The 18,150-nt window shown below is 39.9% G+C and overlaps 1 protein-coding gene across 4 annotated transcripts in view; it reads right to left on the bottom strand.

The window, feature by feature from the left end:
- Positions 1 to 2,345: 2,345 nt before the first annotated feature.
- Positions 2,346 to 18,150, bottom strand: part of clu (clusterin) — a 71,988-nt gene continuing 56,183 nt past the window's right edge. Inside the window, exons 1-10 of one of the 4 annotated variants that reach the window (XM_011492032.4) lie at positions 10,147 to 10,282; positions 7,275 to 7,436; positions 5,564 to 5,712; positions 5,270 to 5,440; positions 4,478 to 4,648; positions 4,065 to 4,263; positions 3,845 to 3,988; positions 3,550 to 3,770; positions 2,831 to 3,006; positions 2,346 to 2,754 (exon numbers count right to left, since the gene is read on the bottom strand). In XM_011492032.4, coding sequence (XP_011490334.1) covers positions 2,742 to 2,754; positions 2,831 to 3,006; positions 3,550 to 3,770; positions 3,845 to 3,988; positions 4,065 to 4,263; positions 4,478 to 4,648; positions 5,270 to 5,440; positions 5,564 to 5,712; positions 7,275 to 7,392 — 1,362 coding nt within the window. In that variant the 5' untranslated portion in view covers positions 7,393 to 7,436; positions 10,147 to 10,282 and the 3' untranslated portion in view covers positions 2,346 to 2,741. Of the gene's footprint in view, positions 2,755 to 2,830; positions 3,007 to 3,549; positions 3,771 to 3,844; positions 3,989 to 4,064; positions 4,264 to 4,477; positions 4,649 to 5,269; positions 5,441 to 5,563; positions 5,713 to 7,274; positions 7,437 to 10,146; positions 10,283 to 18,150 lie in introns of those variants that run through there. The other 3 variants (XM_011492033.3, XM_078942803.1, XM_078942804.1) reach the window with 3 other exon arrangements.

Below are 18,150 nucleotides of genomic sequence, written 5' to 3'. Positions count from 1 at the left end.
ATATAAAAGCCATTTTTCAGTGCGTCAGAATCAGCTGATTAACGTTGAACAATTTACAGCATGTCAAAGAGCGTGTGTTATTTAGGTGTTGGCAATATCTCCGGTGTTATTAGCATATCAAAGCTGTGCTGACTATTTTTGGACCTTTATTTTTATTTCAGATCCATCTTATGTTCTAATGAAGCATATTTTGAGTAAATCTCTGACTGACTGACCGTTAAGTTCCGGGCGACATCTGGTGGTGGCCCAGGAGGTTCTGGACCGCCACAGAGAAACCAGCGTGACGGTCTACTCAGCCCCGGAAGAGCGTCGTCTTCCATCACTGTCAATCATTTGTGTCTCGCCCATTTTTATTAAAGTCAAATTTGGCCACGTCGGACTTGAAATCCTCTCAATTCAAGCCAGAACGTGATACTGTTTCATCTTTGTTTGGGGGCGGGGTCGACTTCCAACAGAAATGTTCAACACTGACGTCTGACTTTTTTTCTGCTCCTCCTCTGGGGCTGGATCTGACAAATGAACTCTAGTCTGAAGTCCCATTTTTTTAGTACAAGTTAGTCTTTCAACATCAAAAGGTAAGACCGCATGATCCCAACTGCAGCAGAATAATCCGCTCTTGTCCGTCTAGCAGATATTTGTGAATCCAGAAAAAACAAAACCTTCATGTTCATGGTCTTTCTGCAAAAACACTGATGTTAGTTAAAAAGAAATCCCGAGGCGTTTGCTAATTTGTTTTTGTCCTAATTTTGCTAGAACTTAATGTTTTTTGTTTGTATTCGCCGTAATCATTGATTGTATCAGAGAACTGGAGTGAGAGAGTGTGATGTCACTCACAGGAAATGGTTCATGTCCACCTCCAACAAAATAAAGTTCATTCCGTCGCCACGTTGGAACTAGAAATCGTGGGTAAAATTGACTGAAACTCTGTATTTGTCCACATCCCTACTAACTAGTCTGGGAGAATCTGTCAAACATTTTAAACATTGGACGTGAGACCACATACTTTTATTGAGGTATCAGATTGGTCAGTTTATAACTTGCAAAAAAGAAAAAAAATATGATGAAAACAGGATTATCAAAAAGGTTTATATATAGAATGAGTTACAGCTGTTTATTTCTACATAGACGTCTATAAGATTTTGGCCACTTGGAACCAGCGGGTACTCAGAACACCAGGGGGAGGAGTCACTCAGTCCAGTTCTCACATACAGGACCTCGTACTATAAAATCATAATAAAGTAAATTTGGAGCCCCCAAACCATAAAATCATGTAAAAGAACCTTATGGGATATTTGCAGCTTTGGTTCTGAGAGGCTTTTGGTAGGATGGATGAAGAAAACCAAAGGTAAGGTAAAAAGCTGATATTCCTGTTTCATCAGAAGCTACCGTGGAGCTGCAGGCCTCAAATGAGGGGCTACAGATCTGCATAACTCCCCTGGGGTGGGTTCATTGTTTTAAAAAATATATAAATGTAATATTTTGTCAATTTTAGCCAATATTTTTTTATTTGTTTTCCAATGCTGATGCTACTTTATAAACAGGCTGGTTGCCAGATTCAAAAAGAAGAAGAGGGAACTAAAGATGAAGGTTATGATGACCTAATTATTGCTTGAATAACTTTGATTTGTTGCATTAGATTTATTTTTATATAACACTGATTCTTTCATTATTATGTTATATTTCAATGTTTCAAAGGCAAAACAGATATGATCCGTCGCATTAACTGACATTTGCACCAAATGCAATAGGACGTTCCAAACAAAGTGTATAAACGTTTATTTGCTTCGGGTAAAACGACTAAGATGCAAAAGAAATAATTACCTGCATCCTTTTTTCCCACTGGAGTCCAATGTCAGGCTAGAAAATATATTTTTTGTTATACGTAATCAATTATTGGAGTTGTATGAAAGTCCAAATGTACTAGAACTTTGTCCCCAAAGGGCCACAAAAGAATGTTGTACTTTCAGAGTAAAAGCTGCCAACAGGTCATTCTGAACATTTTTCTTCTACTTTTTACTGCTCGCTCCAGTTTTTTAACCCCTTCAGACTGAAAGAGGTGTTCCCATTTTGGCCCCGCCCACTTCAACACTGTGGAACCGATGCCAGCTCCATTTCCTGTTCATACTTCACATTAGAAAATTGATACCAATTTGGAGCAGGATTTTAGGAATTATCTGGTTGACTAAATAAAAGCAAATTTAAAAAGCATTAAATTCCTCTTAAATCGTCATTTTCTGCATGAAATGTTTTTGTCAAACAAAAAAAACTTACTTATTGAAAATAAAATCAAGAAAGAAATCCACTTTTACTGTTCATAACATATCTATTTAAAAGGAAAAAAGACATTTTTAATAGAGTGCCTTAAAGCAACACATTTATTATCACAAACACACTATTCCAGTTTCTTCTCTTTTTCAACAATCTCAAATCTTACAACCTAGAATCTCGTCTTCAACAAATTCATTTTATGCAAACAAATACAAAAAAAGGTGCGCACTAAAAACGTCTGCAGTGTTTTCCCTGTTTCAGGAGGCCTTCCCGTTGGCAGCTAAAGAGCACAGCGCCTCACAGCAGGACTAAAGGAATAAAACCTATGAGAGGGTTCCAGAGTGTTTGCAGAAGCAGGGCTTGAGGAGGAGCAGGAGGCGTCAGGGTTTGTCTCCGGGTGAGCTTGCTGTCTGCTTGAGGTCGAAACATTCTCTGGTCAGCGAGAAGCTTCGGGTTTTTGGTTTAAACCCAGTTTATTTGACAACCCTGAGGAGGAACAAACCATTCTGAGTTACCCAGAGGAGAGAAACCTGTATTTCTGAGTGCAGGCTTCGGCACTCACACGCTGATTTCTTTGTAGCGGTCCAGAGCCTCCTGAGCCACCACCTCAGAGAACTTGGGGTCGGTCCAGGGGATCTCGCCCGGAACTGTGAACGTCATGGGCGGGGAGTCGAAGAGCTGCACCTCCACACTGGTTTCTGCAGGCTTCTCCTCCGTGGGTGAGTCTCTGCTTATCACCTGCAGAACAGCCAGGAGGCACTGATGAGTTCACTGCAGGAACCATTAAACACTGGCCACGACATCAAGTTTAGGTCAATTTTGGAAATCTAACAATCCTTAAGGTGCAGTAGTTAGTTTTTTTTTATATCTGTTCTGGATAAACAAGGACAAAGACAGGTTCAAATTCACACATCATAGGATAATTCGCCTCCAATCCAATTTTGTCAACCCGTAAATTATAGATATAATTATGTTAATTAAATATGTACCCATTTGGTCGACACACTGCATCCTTTTAAGCAGTTTTATGGGTTTAAAATCCTTTTAAGTAAAGAAAAATCATCAATTTTAAAGTATTTTGGAGTAAAAAAGTCATAAAAACTGCTTTTTATAGGTACTATATATTTATGGTAAACATGACCAAAGTTCAGCTAAACATAGACATCCTTCCATGATTTCAAAAGGTTTGACTGACGAGCTTAATCAGATATATAAACAAGAATTCTCTAGAATCGTTCCCGGTTTGTTAATTCCGTCTATGGGAATCACCAGACTACGCACCGCCTTGACTCGGAAAAGGCCGTCTTTGGTGCTGTTGGCCAGAGTTGACACCCAGCCGAACTGCTTGTTGAACATGTCCAGGATGGAGGAGGTGTTGAACAGCTGCTCCTCCATCCTCTGCAGGAGGCTGGTGTACTGCTGCGTGAAGCGCTCGGCCGTGGCCAGAGCCTCCTCCAGCTCTTCCTTCAGCGGGCCCTCCAGAGGTTTCTTCCCGTCACAGTCTGCGGACAGGAAAAGCGTTGGAGAACTTCCGCGCTTTAGAACCACCGCCGCCGTGTGGGGTCAGCCCTCTCACCCAGATGCTGGATCTCTTTGCACTTCTCGCACTCGTTGCGGAATTTGATGCAACCGGCTGAGTTGCGGCGAATCTCTCTGCAGGTCATCCTGCCGTTGCCAAAAGGTTTGGTGACCACCACGTCCTCGTTCACGTCGCCATCTGCTGTCCACAGGAACACATAGTTTGGAGAGAAATTTCAGCCAGGGCAAATATTATATGCAAACAACACATCACCCACCCTCATTCGGGACAGGGTCGCTGCTCATGTCCATCATGGAGTCAAAGAAGTTCCTCCCCATCATGGGGGAGAACAGACTCTGGAAGTTGTGGAAGGGATCTTGGAACAGGGAGCGGATGCTCCTGGCGCGCCGAGCGTACGGAGACAGGAAATGGGGAAAGAAGAAGACGGGAGGGTTCAGGTGGATGTGATCGGCCACCTGGAGGACAAACGAGGAAGTTCAGCGTCTCAACAAACCAACTCCAGAGTTTCCATTGGTGGTTCTTAAGGCTGTTGATTAAGTCTACAGGCACTGATTTTAGACACACAAATGACAGAGAAAACAAAGCACTGCGGTTTAAAACCTCACAGTCTGATTAGGGAAGTGTGTTTAGCTGTTAAAAGAGAGGCGGTAAACCGGCGTTCAGTCGTACCTTCATGCTGTCTGAGAATATGCTGTCCACCCCGTCGGCCATCTCTGTGTAGCGTTCCTCCAGGTTCTTGAACTCCTTGTTCTGCTGCTGCCCCTCCTGCTCCAAAGTGTCGATCCGCTCGCCGTTGACCCAAATGGAGAAGGGCGAGGTTCTGTTCAGGACGTCCTCCAGCTGCAGATGAATGAACTCCATTAAGGTGTTTTTTTTTTAACTTTCCTTGGAAAATAAATCTAGCTTCTTTTGGCATCTTTATTTACAAAAAAAAAAGATCACAAATGCAGAGAAAAGGTAGACAGTTATGGGGATTACATTTATCTGTCTTCTTTTCTTCTTTTGGCCTTTTTCAGATGATGTCGGACACATATTAGGAAAATTATTCAAACATCATTATCATCTATAATTCTGAGTCTTTTCTTCATCTTGTGTGGAGTTAAGTAAACTCTTTTCCTAAAAGAGGAGGTTCTGCACAAAAATCAGGCAGATCCTTTGAGAAGAGGACTCAGAAGGCTAAAGGTCAGGAGTTTTCTGAGGCGAGAAATGGAACGCTTTGGTTAATTGGTGACTAGTAGGTCAGAGATCATCTAGAACTTTTAGTTTTTTAGGGTAAAGTTATATCTTTAGAAGGTAATTGGTCTGTTTATGTTTTATTGACATACAGAGGGAGGTTCCATCTCAGTAAATATCGACAAGATCTTGCTGAACTTAGCTTTCTGAAAAGAAAACTTAAGAGATCCATGTCTAGAACCCTGTGGAGCACCTAAAGTGAGTGAGGGAAGGGCATTTCATTCTAACCTGACGTCCCACCAGCCCGGATCCGCTGCTGCAGGTTCTGGAGTAGTACTTGACACAAGTGGTCTTCAGACAGGGCTTGCACTCCTCCCACAGAGCCTTCATGGTCTCATTACACGCCTCTTCCTCGTGAACCAGTTTAGCCTCCATCTCCTGAGCCTCCCGAATAGCCTCCTGCGTCAAAGCATCACAGCCTTCATGTCTTCAGACGTTCCCATTAATCAATAACTTTGAAAGAAAGTCTCTTCACAAAGACAAAAATTCACCGATGTTTAACACAAGTGCTGAGGTCTTTACCTCTTTCTGCTGCTTCTTCTTCTGCAGAGCATCCAAAAACTTATTGTGATCTTCAGTGGACTTCTGCATCACCTCCTTCATCTTCTTCACTCCTGTAATGGCGTTCTCAATCTGGGTGTCCAGATACCGTTCCCCCTGCTGGGAGATCTCTGTAAATCACACACAAGACAAAGAAAAGACTCAGAAGTTTAGATCAAAATGTGGTGTTGGTGCTCTTGAAACATTTGATATATGCTGATGATCTACTATTCCTTCATACACTGTAAAATACTGGAAATGGTTAAAAGAAAAATACATATTTCAGTTTTTTTGTTGTCAGGACAAGTACTTCCTGTTTCAACATGGGTCATGGGAGATCATGCTATCCTTATTTTACTTGATTTATCCGCTGCTTTTGACACGGTAGATCACAAAATCCTGCTGTCAAGGCTCCAAAATGTGATTGGGGGTGTCGGCGCTGCTTTCAGCTTGTTTAAGTCATGCGTGGCAGACCGAACCATGACAGTGACACAGCTCCACTGTCTTCTGGGGTCCCACAGGGCTCAATTTTAGGACCACTTCTGTTTTCTCTTTATCTACTTCCTCTGAGTTCTATCATAAGGAAACATGTAGTGAATTTTCATTTTCATTTCCTCCCTTAAATAGTTAATGTCATGTCTACATGAAATCAGAGCATGGTTGGAGAGCAGCTTCTTGAGTTTTAATGAGAAACAGAATTAATGGTAACTGTCCTTTGCAACCACTGTGACCCCTTTACTCTGGACATGGGTCCCCGGGCTCCACATTTTATACACTCTGTCAGGAATTTGGGTTTTATACTGGACTGTGACTGTCACGTCACTTCTGTGGTGAAACTGAGCTTTTTTTTAAAAAATCTGCTGTAAAACCATTTTTAACTTTGCAGGACTTTCAGATCCACGCTTCTATGACACCTCAGTTGGATTATTGTAAATCATTTTTATTTGGGGTTTGTCAGTCCTCACAGTCCACATTAAACCTATCCTGGATTACCCCCATTGGCTCTCTGAGCTTCTCTGTCCCTATACCCCTCAGGTCGGCTGATCAGCTTCTCCTGGAGGTCCAGAGGTCTAAAAGGAAGTGTAGAGGGGATCGAACCTGTTCCATCTGTGCCCCACAGCTCTGGAAGATTTTCTTTTGACATCCGTCTATGTCCATTTATAAAAAATTCAGCTTAAAACCCAGCTTTTAACCTTCCATGAGACTCTGCTCTGTTTACTATCTATTTTTAATTCTTTCTTTGTTTATTTATTGCTTTGCTTGTTTTTATGCTTATATTTTTGTCTATTAGTGTTCTTGGTGTTTTATTGTAGCTGTTTTGGCTGTCAAAGCATCTTATAAATAAAGTTGATTTGATTTGGATTCGATATAACAAAAGTATTTCCCAAATGCTTACAAACCTTTTTCTAGAGGAGAATGAATGAGTTTATTTTATTAAAGTTGTATGTTTTTATTGTTTTTCTTATAAATAGAATCCATATATACATATATACGTATATATAAAACGTGTATTTGTAACAAAATTCCTCTAACACAATTTATCATTGCATATTAATTCAAACACAGTTGCTAGATTACTTTTTAACTCAATATTATAACTTTTGTGTTCTGTTTTTACTGCATGAATCAGTACAACAGCAGGGCATTTTTAAAAATAAAGCAGAAAAACTCTGTTTTTGTTTCCCAGACTCACCGTTTAGATCTTTTTCTGATGGAGGCAGGATGCTGCTGGCCGAGGCCAGAAGAAGAGCCAACATAGCCAAAGACTCCTTGGATCCCTTCTTCCTCATCATCATCATCATCATTAACATCCTCTCTGACTCCAAGATGGTCAGCAGGAAATGATGAAAATATCCTGGAATTAAAAAAATAAACTCATTGCTATTACTGAAGTCTTGGAAACTGCAAAAGAGGTTCTTTTTCTTTTTTCCCCACAGAGAAACACATCATTAAAAATCAGGATCCCACATGATTTAGTCCCCAAAATGAGCTCAGATCATCCCTTCCTCTGACCTTGATCTGCCGTGTCTCTCAGTGGAGTTACATAATCGGGCACCCGCCCCCTCACTGTCTGATGTGAGCTTGGTGAGCTGCCAGTTTGTTTCACTGTGCCACATTTTTGTCCCCCCCACATACACCCACAGAATGCTTTGACCTCTGCAGATTGAGTGAGAAGGCTATGCCTCTTTTCACATCTCATGGTCTTCAAAGCTGCTGGGTCCTCACAGCCGAAGGACTGAAACTTCATCTCCATGACAACTTCATGCACCTTCCAAATGACAGAACCTCTTTCTAAAATGTTGGCCAGAAAGGACACCAACTTTATTTCTGGATTAAAAAAAGATGCAACATTTGCATCATGTTTTTCACATTTTCAGCGATTTCATGTTTTTTCTTGACCTTTTGTCCCAGATATAAACAAAAATATTTCTAAATTATATCTTACAGAGTTAAAGATGTATAAAAATGACTGTTTAAAGACAAAAGTTTAATTGTTTTGTGTTGTTGTAGAATCAGGGGCTTATCCAGCTCTTTTGGGGCCCTGGGCATGTACAGACCCCCCAGTTCCCTTTATTTTTAATCTAATAAATTTGCCAAAATTCAATAAACTTCTCACATTTTATGGTTTCTAACATATGTTTCCAAAGAAATAAATTAATATAATGATGGTTCAATTGTCAGCAATGACGAACTGTTAAAGAGTTAAGTCTACAGCTGACTTTAGCATCAAATAGGCCCTAAGTGACTGGTTACATCAAACCTTTTTAAGAATCTAAAATAGTTCAAATCGCCTAGAAACTATCAAGATGAGTTAAAATCCAAACTAAGGAAAGAAAAGAACTTCCTTTAACTGCAGCTAGCAACAGTTAGCAAACTCAAAGTATAGTTGACTACAGCATTCATGCCAACAACTACGGCTAACACTGCTCAATGGAAGCAGGACATAAAGTAAATCTATTTTTTTTAAGCGAAAAACTGCAATAACTTGGCTTAAATTAAATGGTTTATACCAAATTTATTGGTCAGAATTGATCACTTCAGTGATAAATTAAGAAATTTAAAGCTGACTAAACCCCTGAACACAGTTTCTTCTTAAACGGAGACACATTTTTATATCAGAGTTCATCAAATCTAGAGTCCTGCCTCTGCATGCTCTGAGACGGTGATCTCATGATTCCCGTGAGAATCCTGCTGGCCGTCAAGGATAAAGCTGGAATGAAACCAAAAAGCGTCTCCTGTGTTTGGTCTGGATCAGGGAAAAACAGCAGGTGTTGAAGTGAACGTCGTTTTCAGGCTCAAACTCAAGACTAAACCAAGGGTTCCTGACAGAAAACGGACAAGGTTTCAAACTAAAGTACAACACAAATGACTGTAAAGGTGTACAAAACATTCTAAAAAAATGTTAAAAGCTTTTGGCAGGATGGCAACTAATTAGTCTAAATTTAGTAAAGTTAACAACACATTTTAAATATTTATGCCCAAAACCTTTATTTTGAAATTGTGCGCATTTCCATATTAAAAATGTTTGTTTCCTTCCACCTTATTATTCTAAAAATATGAAATAAGAAAGCAATTTCTTTGTTTTTGACATGGATGGAAAGGATTCAGACAAACAGAGCTGTTCATGAAGCTGAATCTGCATCTCCTGCTGAGTCACAGCAACACTATTACACAACTGCAATCACAACTTGGCTCCAGATGTTGCTCGCCTCCTTCCAGAAAGTTCGGCTTGGAAGCGCCATGTGTCTGTGAGCTGAGACGTCTGGATCACAGATGCTTGGGTGTCACACACCAACACTTCACAGAAAATCCTCCCATTTTTCTAATTTGTTTTCTCTCTTCAATCAAATGGGTTCAAGTTTAAACTGAAAAGTTGGGTTGCTTTGCCTAAAATTTTATACTTGCTTTGTGCAAAACTACCATTACCTGTAACAACTGTTAAAAACATTCATTACTGTGAGTGAACAGATTCACTTAAAACATTTATTGATTCTTCAGTTTCTTGAAGTTATCTTTTTTTCTGACTGTCTATATCAACGTACTTTATAATGAAACTTGCAGAGAAAAGCTCATCTAAGCTGGATGACCTGGTTGAGCAGAGGGACATGTGACCTAAATTGCTGCCTTATTTCTGAGTGTTTGGGGATTTCTGAGTTTGCCCTGCGCTCGACCGCAAATGAAGGTCAGGAATAAATCCGGATGTGTGCAGGAAATCACTAAAAAATTAAAAATGTTTGCATCAGCAATGCAAAATCAAGGAAGTGTTCTATTTGTAAATTGGTGCAAAAAAAGGCAAATATAGTATGAATAGAATGTTTACATTAGCAGAGGAACATTGCAGATCTGCTAGAGGACAAAGGAGAAAACATCTGACTTTGATGCATTTCTGCAAAGATTTCTGTTTTATGCAGTTTCATCACCAACAAAACAATCCAAATGCGTCACAGTTCAGCTTCAATAATGAAAAATAAACATCCTACATTAACAGTCTGCACAGAATCCAATAGTTCCTGCAGATGCATGAAGCTGCAGAGGTTAAAAGAATAAAAGCCTGGCTGACTCACCTCTGTTTGTTTCCAGGGACCGTGTGAATCTGCGCCAGAGCCGCTGCAGCTGCAGCCTTTTAACACATGCAACCGACTGCAGCTGCAAAGGGGCAGCCTGCAGACAGACCACTTCCTGCCTGCCTTCAAAATAAAGCAGCAGGAACCTTTTAGCGTGAGTCAGGCAACAAAAGAAGACCCAGATTCTGGAATTTTTAACCAAATCAGTATTTATCTGTACTTTTTCTTGGGCATCACTGTCCACTTTAGCAGCAGTTTTCATAATTTGACATTTTTTGACTTGCCAACTCCATGAAGTGGAACTTTGCGGAGTTGCTATGAAAAGGTGGTACAAGTGGCAGAGTCAGCGTTTCTAACACTTCCTGATGTTTGAGCTAAATTTAGCCCATTTTTAGAAAAACATTTAAAAGATCAAATAATTTAGTTTGTTGACAAACAAACAAAGAATAGCAAAAATGTTAATGAAATTGTTCCATTATTTTGTACAGCTTTTGATAGATAAGCTGAATATATAAACTCATATAATATTTCATATATTTTAAAGAATGATGTAGTACACAGTGCCTACTTCACAATTTTATAAATAGACGACTTTTATTTTGAAGTGCGTCCTGTGGTGACAGGCTCCTTCTCCTGTGGCTTGATGTTCATGAGGACTTTTCCAGAAGTTCTGTCATTTCTCGGCAGCATCCAGAGCTGCTGAGCAGTGAGACAAACATTAGATCCTCTGACTCATCAGTTACCATCATCATCATCATCATCATCATCATTGGCTGACAAACACAGTCTGGGTCGTGGACCAGAGGACTTCTGCTGATGTTTGGATATGAAGACAGCTGGATTTAAACACATTTAGACGTGTTTTGGTTAAACAGCAGTTTGCTATTTTAAGGCAAGACAAAGGACGTGATTCAGCGAATGAAGGAAAAAAGGATGAGAAAACAAAAGTCTCTGTCTGAATTAGCCACAGACAACAAATCCTTTAACACCCATGGACATGCAGAATGCATCATCACTCTGTGCACGCCTCTGCAGAGCTCTGATCTGCACAGTTAGACAAACGAAACTCCAGATTTTACTGATTGGTTCAGCCACATTTTTTGGCAGCTTGGTGGATTTGGATTGCTCTGGAAAGTTTCAAAATAAACTTCCTATTTTTCCTCACCTTTCCTGTTCTTTTGGCTTTCTCTTCCATGAATGTTAATATGCAACTTACTGAATTGTCTTTTTTGCATGATAACAGATGTTTCTGTGTTTGTTTTTGGAATAAATGTTTCAAACAAAGAGAAAATGAAGCCATTGCTCAACAGAGACTTACATAAGGAGCTTGTTGCATAAGTGAGGCCTGTTGTTGAAACCATAAACCTTTACAGAAAACAAACAGGGTGTTTTCTTCAGGAGCCTTATGACAAGAGGACAACACAAAGAGAGCAGACACATCAGGGTTTCAGTAAAGGCAGCTGTGGGGCAGAGGTGGAACGGCTGACCTCTGATTGGAGAGTTGCAGGTTTGGCTCCCTGCCCAAGAGTCAAACTGTCCTTGGGCAAAACACTGAACCCCAAATGGCTCCTGGTGGTGACAGGTTACAAACCTTGCATGGATAAATGTGACTGTGCAGCGCTTTGGGCCATAAAGTTCCACTGTGATCAACTTTGGATCTATTTCCAAAGTTTCTCCAGTGATCATTATGATGATGCCGTTTTTAGCCAACATCAACAAACCCGTGTCGTTTTCTAGGACACAGTTTCTTTAGAGCAGGAGGAGTTCATAAGAAATTTTCCTCTGAGATAAGGCGCGACTTTTGGATCATTTCCCATCATCCTTTTGTTTACATGCTTCCTTGCTAGCTTGCGGCCCCTCACAACCTTACAAAAATGTTGAGCAATACCAGAGCTATCCATCCGAACAGTTTAGGGGCCTGACAATTCCCCCAAATTCATATCTGTTTTCCATGGATGTGGAAAGCCTCTATACGAATATTGATATACAGAGAGGGATCAATTCAGTCAAAAAATATTTTTTAAATTTCCCGATCCGGCAAGACCAGATGAAGAGCTATTGGAATTGTTGAAAATAAATTTGACGAGGAATGACTTTGTATTTGATGGACAATTTTATCTCCAAATCCTTGGCACCGCAATGGGTAAAAAATTTGCACCAGCCTATGCAAATATCTTCATGGCTAATTGGGAGCAATAGGTCTTTTCAAAATGTCCAAAGAAGCCTTTCAAGTATCTCAGATATCTTGATGACATCTGGGGGATTTGGACAGGTTCAAAAGGAGAATTTCAGGAGTTTATGAATATTTTAAATTCACATGATCCTTGCATTAAATGGAAATTTGAGATACAGGAGGATTCCATAGTATTCCTGGATACAACAACTTTCAAAGGACCAAACCTTTTAACAACACACAAATTGGATGTGAAAGTGTTTTTCAAAACAGTGGATACACATGCACTGTCGTATAAGACTAGCTTCCACCCATCACATATGTTCAGGGGAATTGTCAAGTCTCAGATACTGCGATTTCATAGGATTTGTACTCGTAGAGAGGATTTCATTGCTGCAGTCAGGACCCTTTTTAAGGCCTTACGGGGCAGAGGATATACAAGGTCCTTCCTTAGAACTTGTTTTAAAACCTATATGGTCAGAAGAGAGAAGTTAAAGGAGGGCCTAATTCCTCTGATAACATCCTATTCATCTATCAATAGGGATTTGAACAGACAGTTCAAGTCCAATTTTGAAAGAATAATAGGCAGGGCTGGAATTCTTTCGGATGCCAACATTGTTCTAGCATATAGGAGACATAAAAATCTTAAGGACCTGTTGGTGAGAGCCAAATTGCCGCGCTTACAATCCACAACAAAGTCTCAGTTGTTGGAATCACAGTTTATCAGACTAAAATTTGTCCGACGCGGCTCAGATGGCATGATGTTTCAGATTCCACAGGTTTTTAGCACTAGATCTGCAAACTGTGTATATCTGTTATTTTGTGCCAAGTGTGGCATAACGTACGTGGGAGAGACAAAGAATTCATTGTCCACCCGTATGTACCAACATCGATATGTTATCAGTCATGGAAAGAACGTGGAAACACCTTTAGTTCAACATTTTTTAAACCACGGTTTTGAATCGGTGAGAATGGCAGGACTGCAAAGGAGTAGTCTTTGGACGAATTCAGAAAGGAGGAACATTGAGAGATACTGGACACGCTTATTAGAGACTTTAGCACCCTTTGGGCTTAATGTGAAATGGGACACTAATTAGAGTTTGATATAGATTATTTTCTGTAGCCCTTCCCCAGATTTTAAACCCTAACCCTAACCCTGACCCCAAACCCTAACCCTAACCCCTGACCCTAACCCTAACCCTAACCCTAACCCCAACTCTAACCAGGACATAACCAAAATGACACAAAAAATATTATTAAAAGTTGCCTTACATACAAAATTTCATATTAAAATATATCAAATTTGGTTAAAAGGGTTAAAAAGTGTTCAATTAGGGTTTAAGTTGTTTAAAATACAGGTAAAATTCATTCTGTTATCAATAAAAATTGCCATTCATACAAACTGTCATATTAAAATCGATAAAATTAGCTTAAAAGGGTTAAAAACTATACAAATAGAGTTTTAGTTATTTAAGATACATGTAAAATGTATTCAATTATTTATAAAAATTGTATTACTTACAAAAATCCCAATTAAAATTCGTAGTGGGTTTAAAAGGGTTAAGCATTCAATCAGGGTATAAGATGTTTAACATACATGTACAGTTAATTGCTTACAAACACTGATTTTCAATAAAACAACAAAATTGCAGGTTAAAATTCATAGAATTTTGTTAAAAGGGTTAAAAGTATTCAATTAGGGTAATTTTTTTTCAAATTCATAAAAGACAAACCGTTTTAAATTAAAGCCTTTTATTTATTTATTGTCTAAAATAAAAAAACGAAAGTCAAAAAATACATCCCAGGCAAAGACTATAAATAGGGGAAGTCAATGGGTAGCAGTGTTCATTTCACCACAGAGACTCAATGAGTGAACATCTAAGAGCCTTCTCACCTATCAGTTTTTAGTGTGCTGATTCAATTTTATTTTATTATTTTGGACCTGAAGAAGACCTAGAGAAGGTCGAAACGTCATCCCGTTTTTTCGTTTGTTTTTTTCATTTTCATTTCTTAGCACACCTTCTTTATGATGCATCAGAATGGAGCGGAGCAGAGATCTAGTGGCCCGCCGATCGCAGTTTCAACTTTTCGCACTTTTTTCAAAAGTGGGTCTTTAAATCACGGTAGAAAGGCTCTTTAAGGATATGTCATTTACCTTGATTTGCAAATAGACAATTTACAATAAGATATACTTTATTTTTTTGCACAGTGGGGAAGATGAATCGTTACAACAGCTCCGGGGATCAGGTGCAAAGAAAAGAAAAAATGAAATGTGCAAAACATTTAATGTGAAGAAAATAAAAAAATAAAACTCTTAACCCAAATGATGTCTAGTGGGTCTAGACCAGTGTTTTTCAACCAGTGTGCCGCGGCACACTAGTGTGCCGTGGGAGATGGTCAAGTGTGCCGTGGGAAATTGTCCTCATTAACTGATCTAAAAACATTTCCCATCTCCAGGATTTCAGCTCTCTGTTCATCCAAACAGGCCCTGATAAAACACTGAGGAGTTGGGAATATAAAAGATGTAAAATACATTTTCTTTGCGTTTATTTTATTTTATTAAAGACATTTTGATAAGAATGACTGTACAGTACCGCGATTCAGCTGCACCTTCGGCTGTATTTTGGAAAAGTCCCGTCCCTTTAACTGTCTCCACCAATCATTCTTGGGGAGCTTAATCACATGTCATCAGTCTGACCAATCAGAAGTGGTTAAAGTCTTCACTTCCTTGTCCCGATTTAGCTCGTAAAGTCGCTCAGTTCTAACAAAAATACCAGCTAAAGCTCGTCTTTAGCGGTGTAGCTTTGCACAGAATCCGGTATCAGACCGTGGAACAAGTGAACAAAACACTGAAGCTCCGAAAACCGATCTCCAGCCGTTTTATGCACTACATCTCCCATGATGCATTGGGTCATGAGATTGACAGCGCACAAGGAGATCTGTTGTTAAACGTCTTGAAACAACGAACACACATCAATCTGTTTTTAAATCTTCTAACTTAACTTTTATTGCATTTTTTAGAAAAGCAAACAGCTGCAGTTTCCAGCTTTTTCTGACACAATTATCTCAAAAATGCATGTGAGATTGTGGAGGGACTGTAGATCAATACAGACCATGAGTTTCTCCTTTTTTTTTTTTTTTTTGGATGCTGGTGTGCCGCGGGATTTTTTTTAAGGTTAAAGTGTGCCGTAGCTCAGAAAAGGTTGAAAAACACTGGTCTAGACGACCCAACTCCCAACGTTAAAGTGCCTAGGATAGCACGAGGGTTAAGGCTGTAATGATCCCATGCACCACAGGGTGGCAGCAAGCTCATATCTAAAACCCTCTCTCCATTCAGATTCAATGTAAAACTGTAAGAGGTGTGGGAATTTTAAAGAATGAAATTTTTACATTTATGTTACTTTTCTCAGCTATTGGGCTTAAAATAATAAAAACCATGAAGAAACTGTACATATAATTCAGCAAAGTTAGATAAACTTCAGAGTGCACGGGGGGTACAGCGCTTAGCGCTCTCACCTCACAGCAGGAATCCTGTTTTGAATCCTGTGTGGAGTGTGCATGTTCTCATGCATGCAACGCTTCATAGGTGAACTGGTTACTGCAGGTGCGTGTGTGGGAGTGATTGTTTGCCCTGCGACAGACTGGTGACCTGTCCTGGCCTGCTGTTAGCCTCTGGCAGCCCGGTTCAGGAAATGGTTGGATGGATGGATAAACATCATAATGTGCATTCAAAAACATGAAAGAACCTTTCAACATTTTTGTGTTGGTTACAAATTCTTACGTTTAAAATAGCACAGTAACAAGAAGAAGAGTCCAGAAAGTTTTTTGTCCTCCAACATTTTAGAACATTTAACCCAAAAACATTTGGACTTAAAGGGAGGATTGCCGTAGTGCAGAGGTGGAGCAATGGACAAGCAGCTGACTCCTGACAGAAGGAGGTTTGGTTTCCTCCCTGGTCATCCAAGCATCAAAGTGTCTTTGAGCAAGACACTGAAGCCCCACACTACTCCTGGTCGCTTAGCTTAGCAGCATTGCAAGGCAGTGGAACTGTCACCAGTGGGTATATGGGACAGTCAGGGCTCTATGGGCCCTAATGGAAGGTAGAAACGTTAGATAAGTTTAGCTGACTAAAAATTAACTTTCAAAAATGAGTCGACACTTTGGGAAACAGGAAAAACCACTAATGAATGCAGCATGGAGCGTTTTCTCTGAGCGGAGGACAAAGAATGTTCCCTGACATCAATCAGCAGCAAGAATGCAGCAACTGCACGGCTTTAGACGAACACAACTGGAAACACATGAACCTCTGCACTAATTTCATCCGAGAGAAATCCTGCTTTCTACATTTTTATGATGCTGCAGGGCTTAGGGGGTGAGGACAAAGGGTCAGCCACTAAATCTGAGCCGCAGTCCACGAAGAGTGAGTCTTCCTCAGTTTGAGGAAGGAGGCCAAACCATCAAAATCCTCAAGGGTCAGTTACAGCACAAGTCAAAGGTTTATAATTCCCAAGTAGAAGAGTTCCACTGTCATCAAAACACTGTCATTGTGTGGTGGAGGTATTATGGTATGGGCTTTTATACATATTCTAGTATCAGATCAGTATAAAACACATAAACACATTGATATTGTTGGTTATTATGGGTTTATTGATAAAGAGGACTTTGTTGGAACTTTGGTAGAGGAAGGATCAGGATTTAAGCATGTAGGTGTGGAGCCAACCTGCTTTCAAAGATGTTCTTCTGTATGAACACACACGTGCAGGGACTTTCAAGTATTGACTGAATGGGTCAAAGGTCAAGAACTTTGCTGGATCCCACAGATCAGACCCAGTTACAAGCTTTATCCTGAACACTGAACTGGACGACCTTTAGGCACCAACGTTAGTGCATTTTGTGACTAAATCACCATGATACTACTAAAACACAATAAAACACAGAAGAAGAAAAAAATACTGTCATCCTAGTGCCACTTATTTGCACAAATGTTTTCTAATCATCTTTTTGTACACATATTTATCTTGTGGCACAAAATGAGTCAACCTATTGCACAGCTGGTCTGTTTCAGCAGCCCTTCTTGTGTGTATTATGTTTGTTGAGTGTGGTGATGGTTGTGGATTAGAAACTGTGTGAGAGTGTGTGAGGACCATTGACTGCATTGGAGAACTGGACTGAGTGACCCCTCCCCCCCTAGCATATTAAACAGGAAGTAGCCGCTGGTTCCAAGAAGCCAAACTCCCATAGACTTCTACAGATAAATAAATTGATATCACTCAGTCATTCTATTGGTCAGAATAAACATTCTTGATCTGATAGATTTTTCTTGTCATGTTCTTGATAATCCTCTTTTTTTCATGACATTTCTTTTTTAATTGCAAATGATTCAAGTCATGAACTGACCAATCAGATTCCTCAATAAAAACATGTGGTGTCTGCTGGCCCCCCACCTTAAATATTTGATTGACAGATTATCCTAATCCACTTTCAGTGGAAGGGGTGTGGACTTCATTGGTGACAGCAGTTGCCATAGAAACGTTGGTTCAGACCAATCACTGTCGACTGGCTCCAAATGGTGACGTCCATATCGTGAAAAAAATGGCGACTCAATTGGCTTCATTTCGCAGGAGCCAGAGGTAAAGCATTTTCTATGGGTGAGATCACACTGGTCTGTCCAATTCTCTTTAACCCTTGTGCTATCCTAGGCACTTTAACGTTGGGAGTTGGGTCATCTAGACCCACTAGACAGTGCTCTGAACCTTTTTTCTTCAATGATTTGTGATCTTCACTGGTGTCCATGGATTACATGAAATCTTTCCACCTTTATCCACCTTTGT

This window comes from Oryzias latipes, chromosome 24 (genome assembly GCF_053564925.1).
Source record: "Oryzias latipes strain Hd-rR chromosome 24, Olatipes_Hd-rR_3.1".
NCBI classification, from domain to species: Eukaryota; Metazoa; Chordata; class Actinopteri; order Beloniformes; family Adrianichthyidae; genus Oryzias; species Oryzias latipes.
Note: the sequence above shows the minus strand (reverse complement) of the source record. Positions and strands in the feature narration are given on the sequence as shown.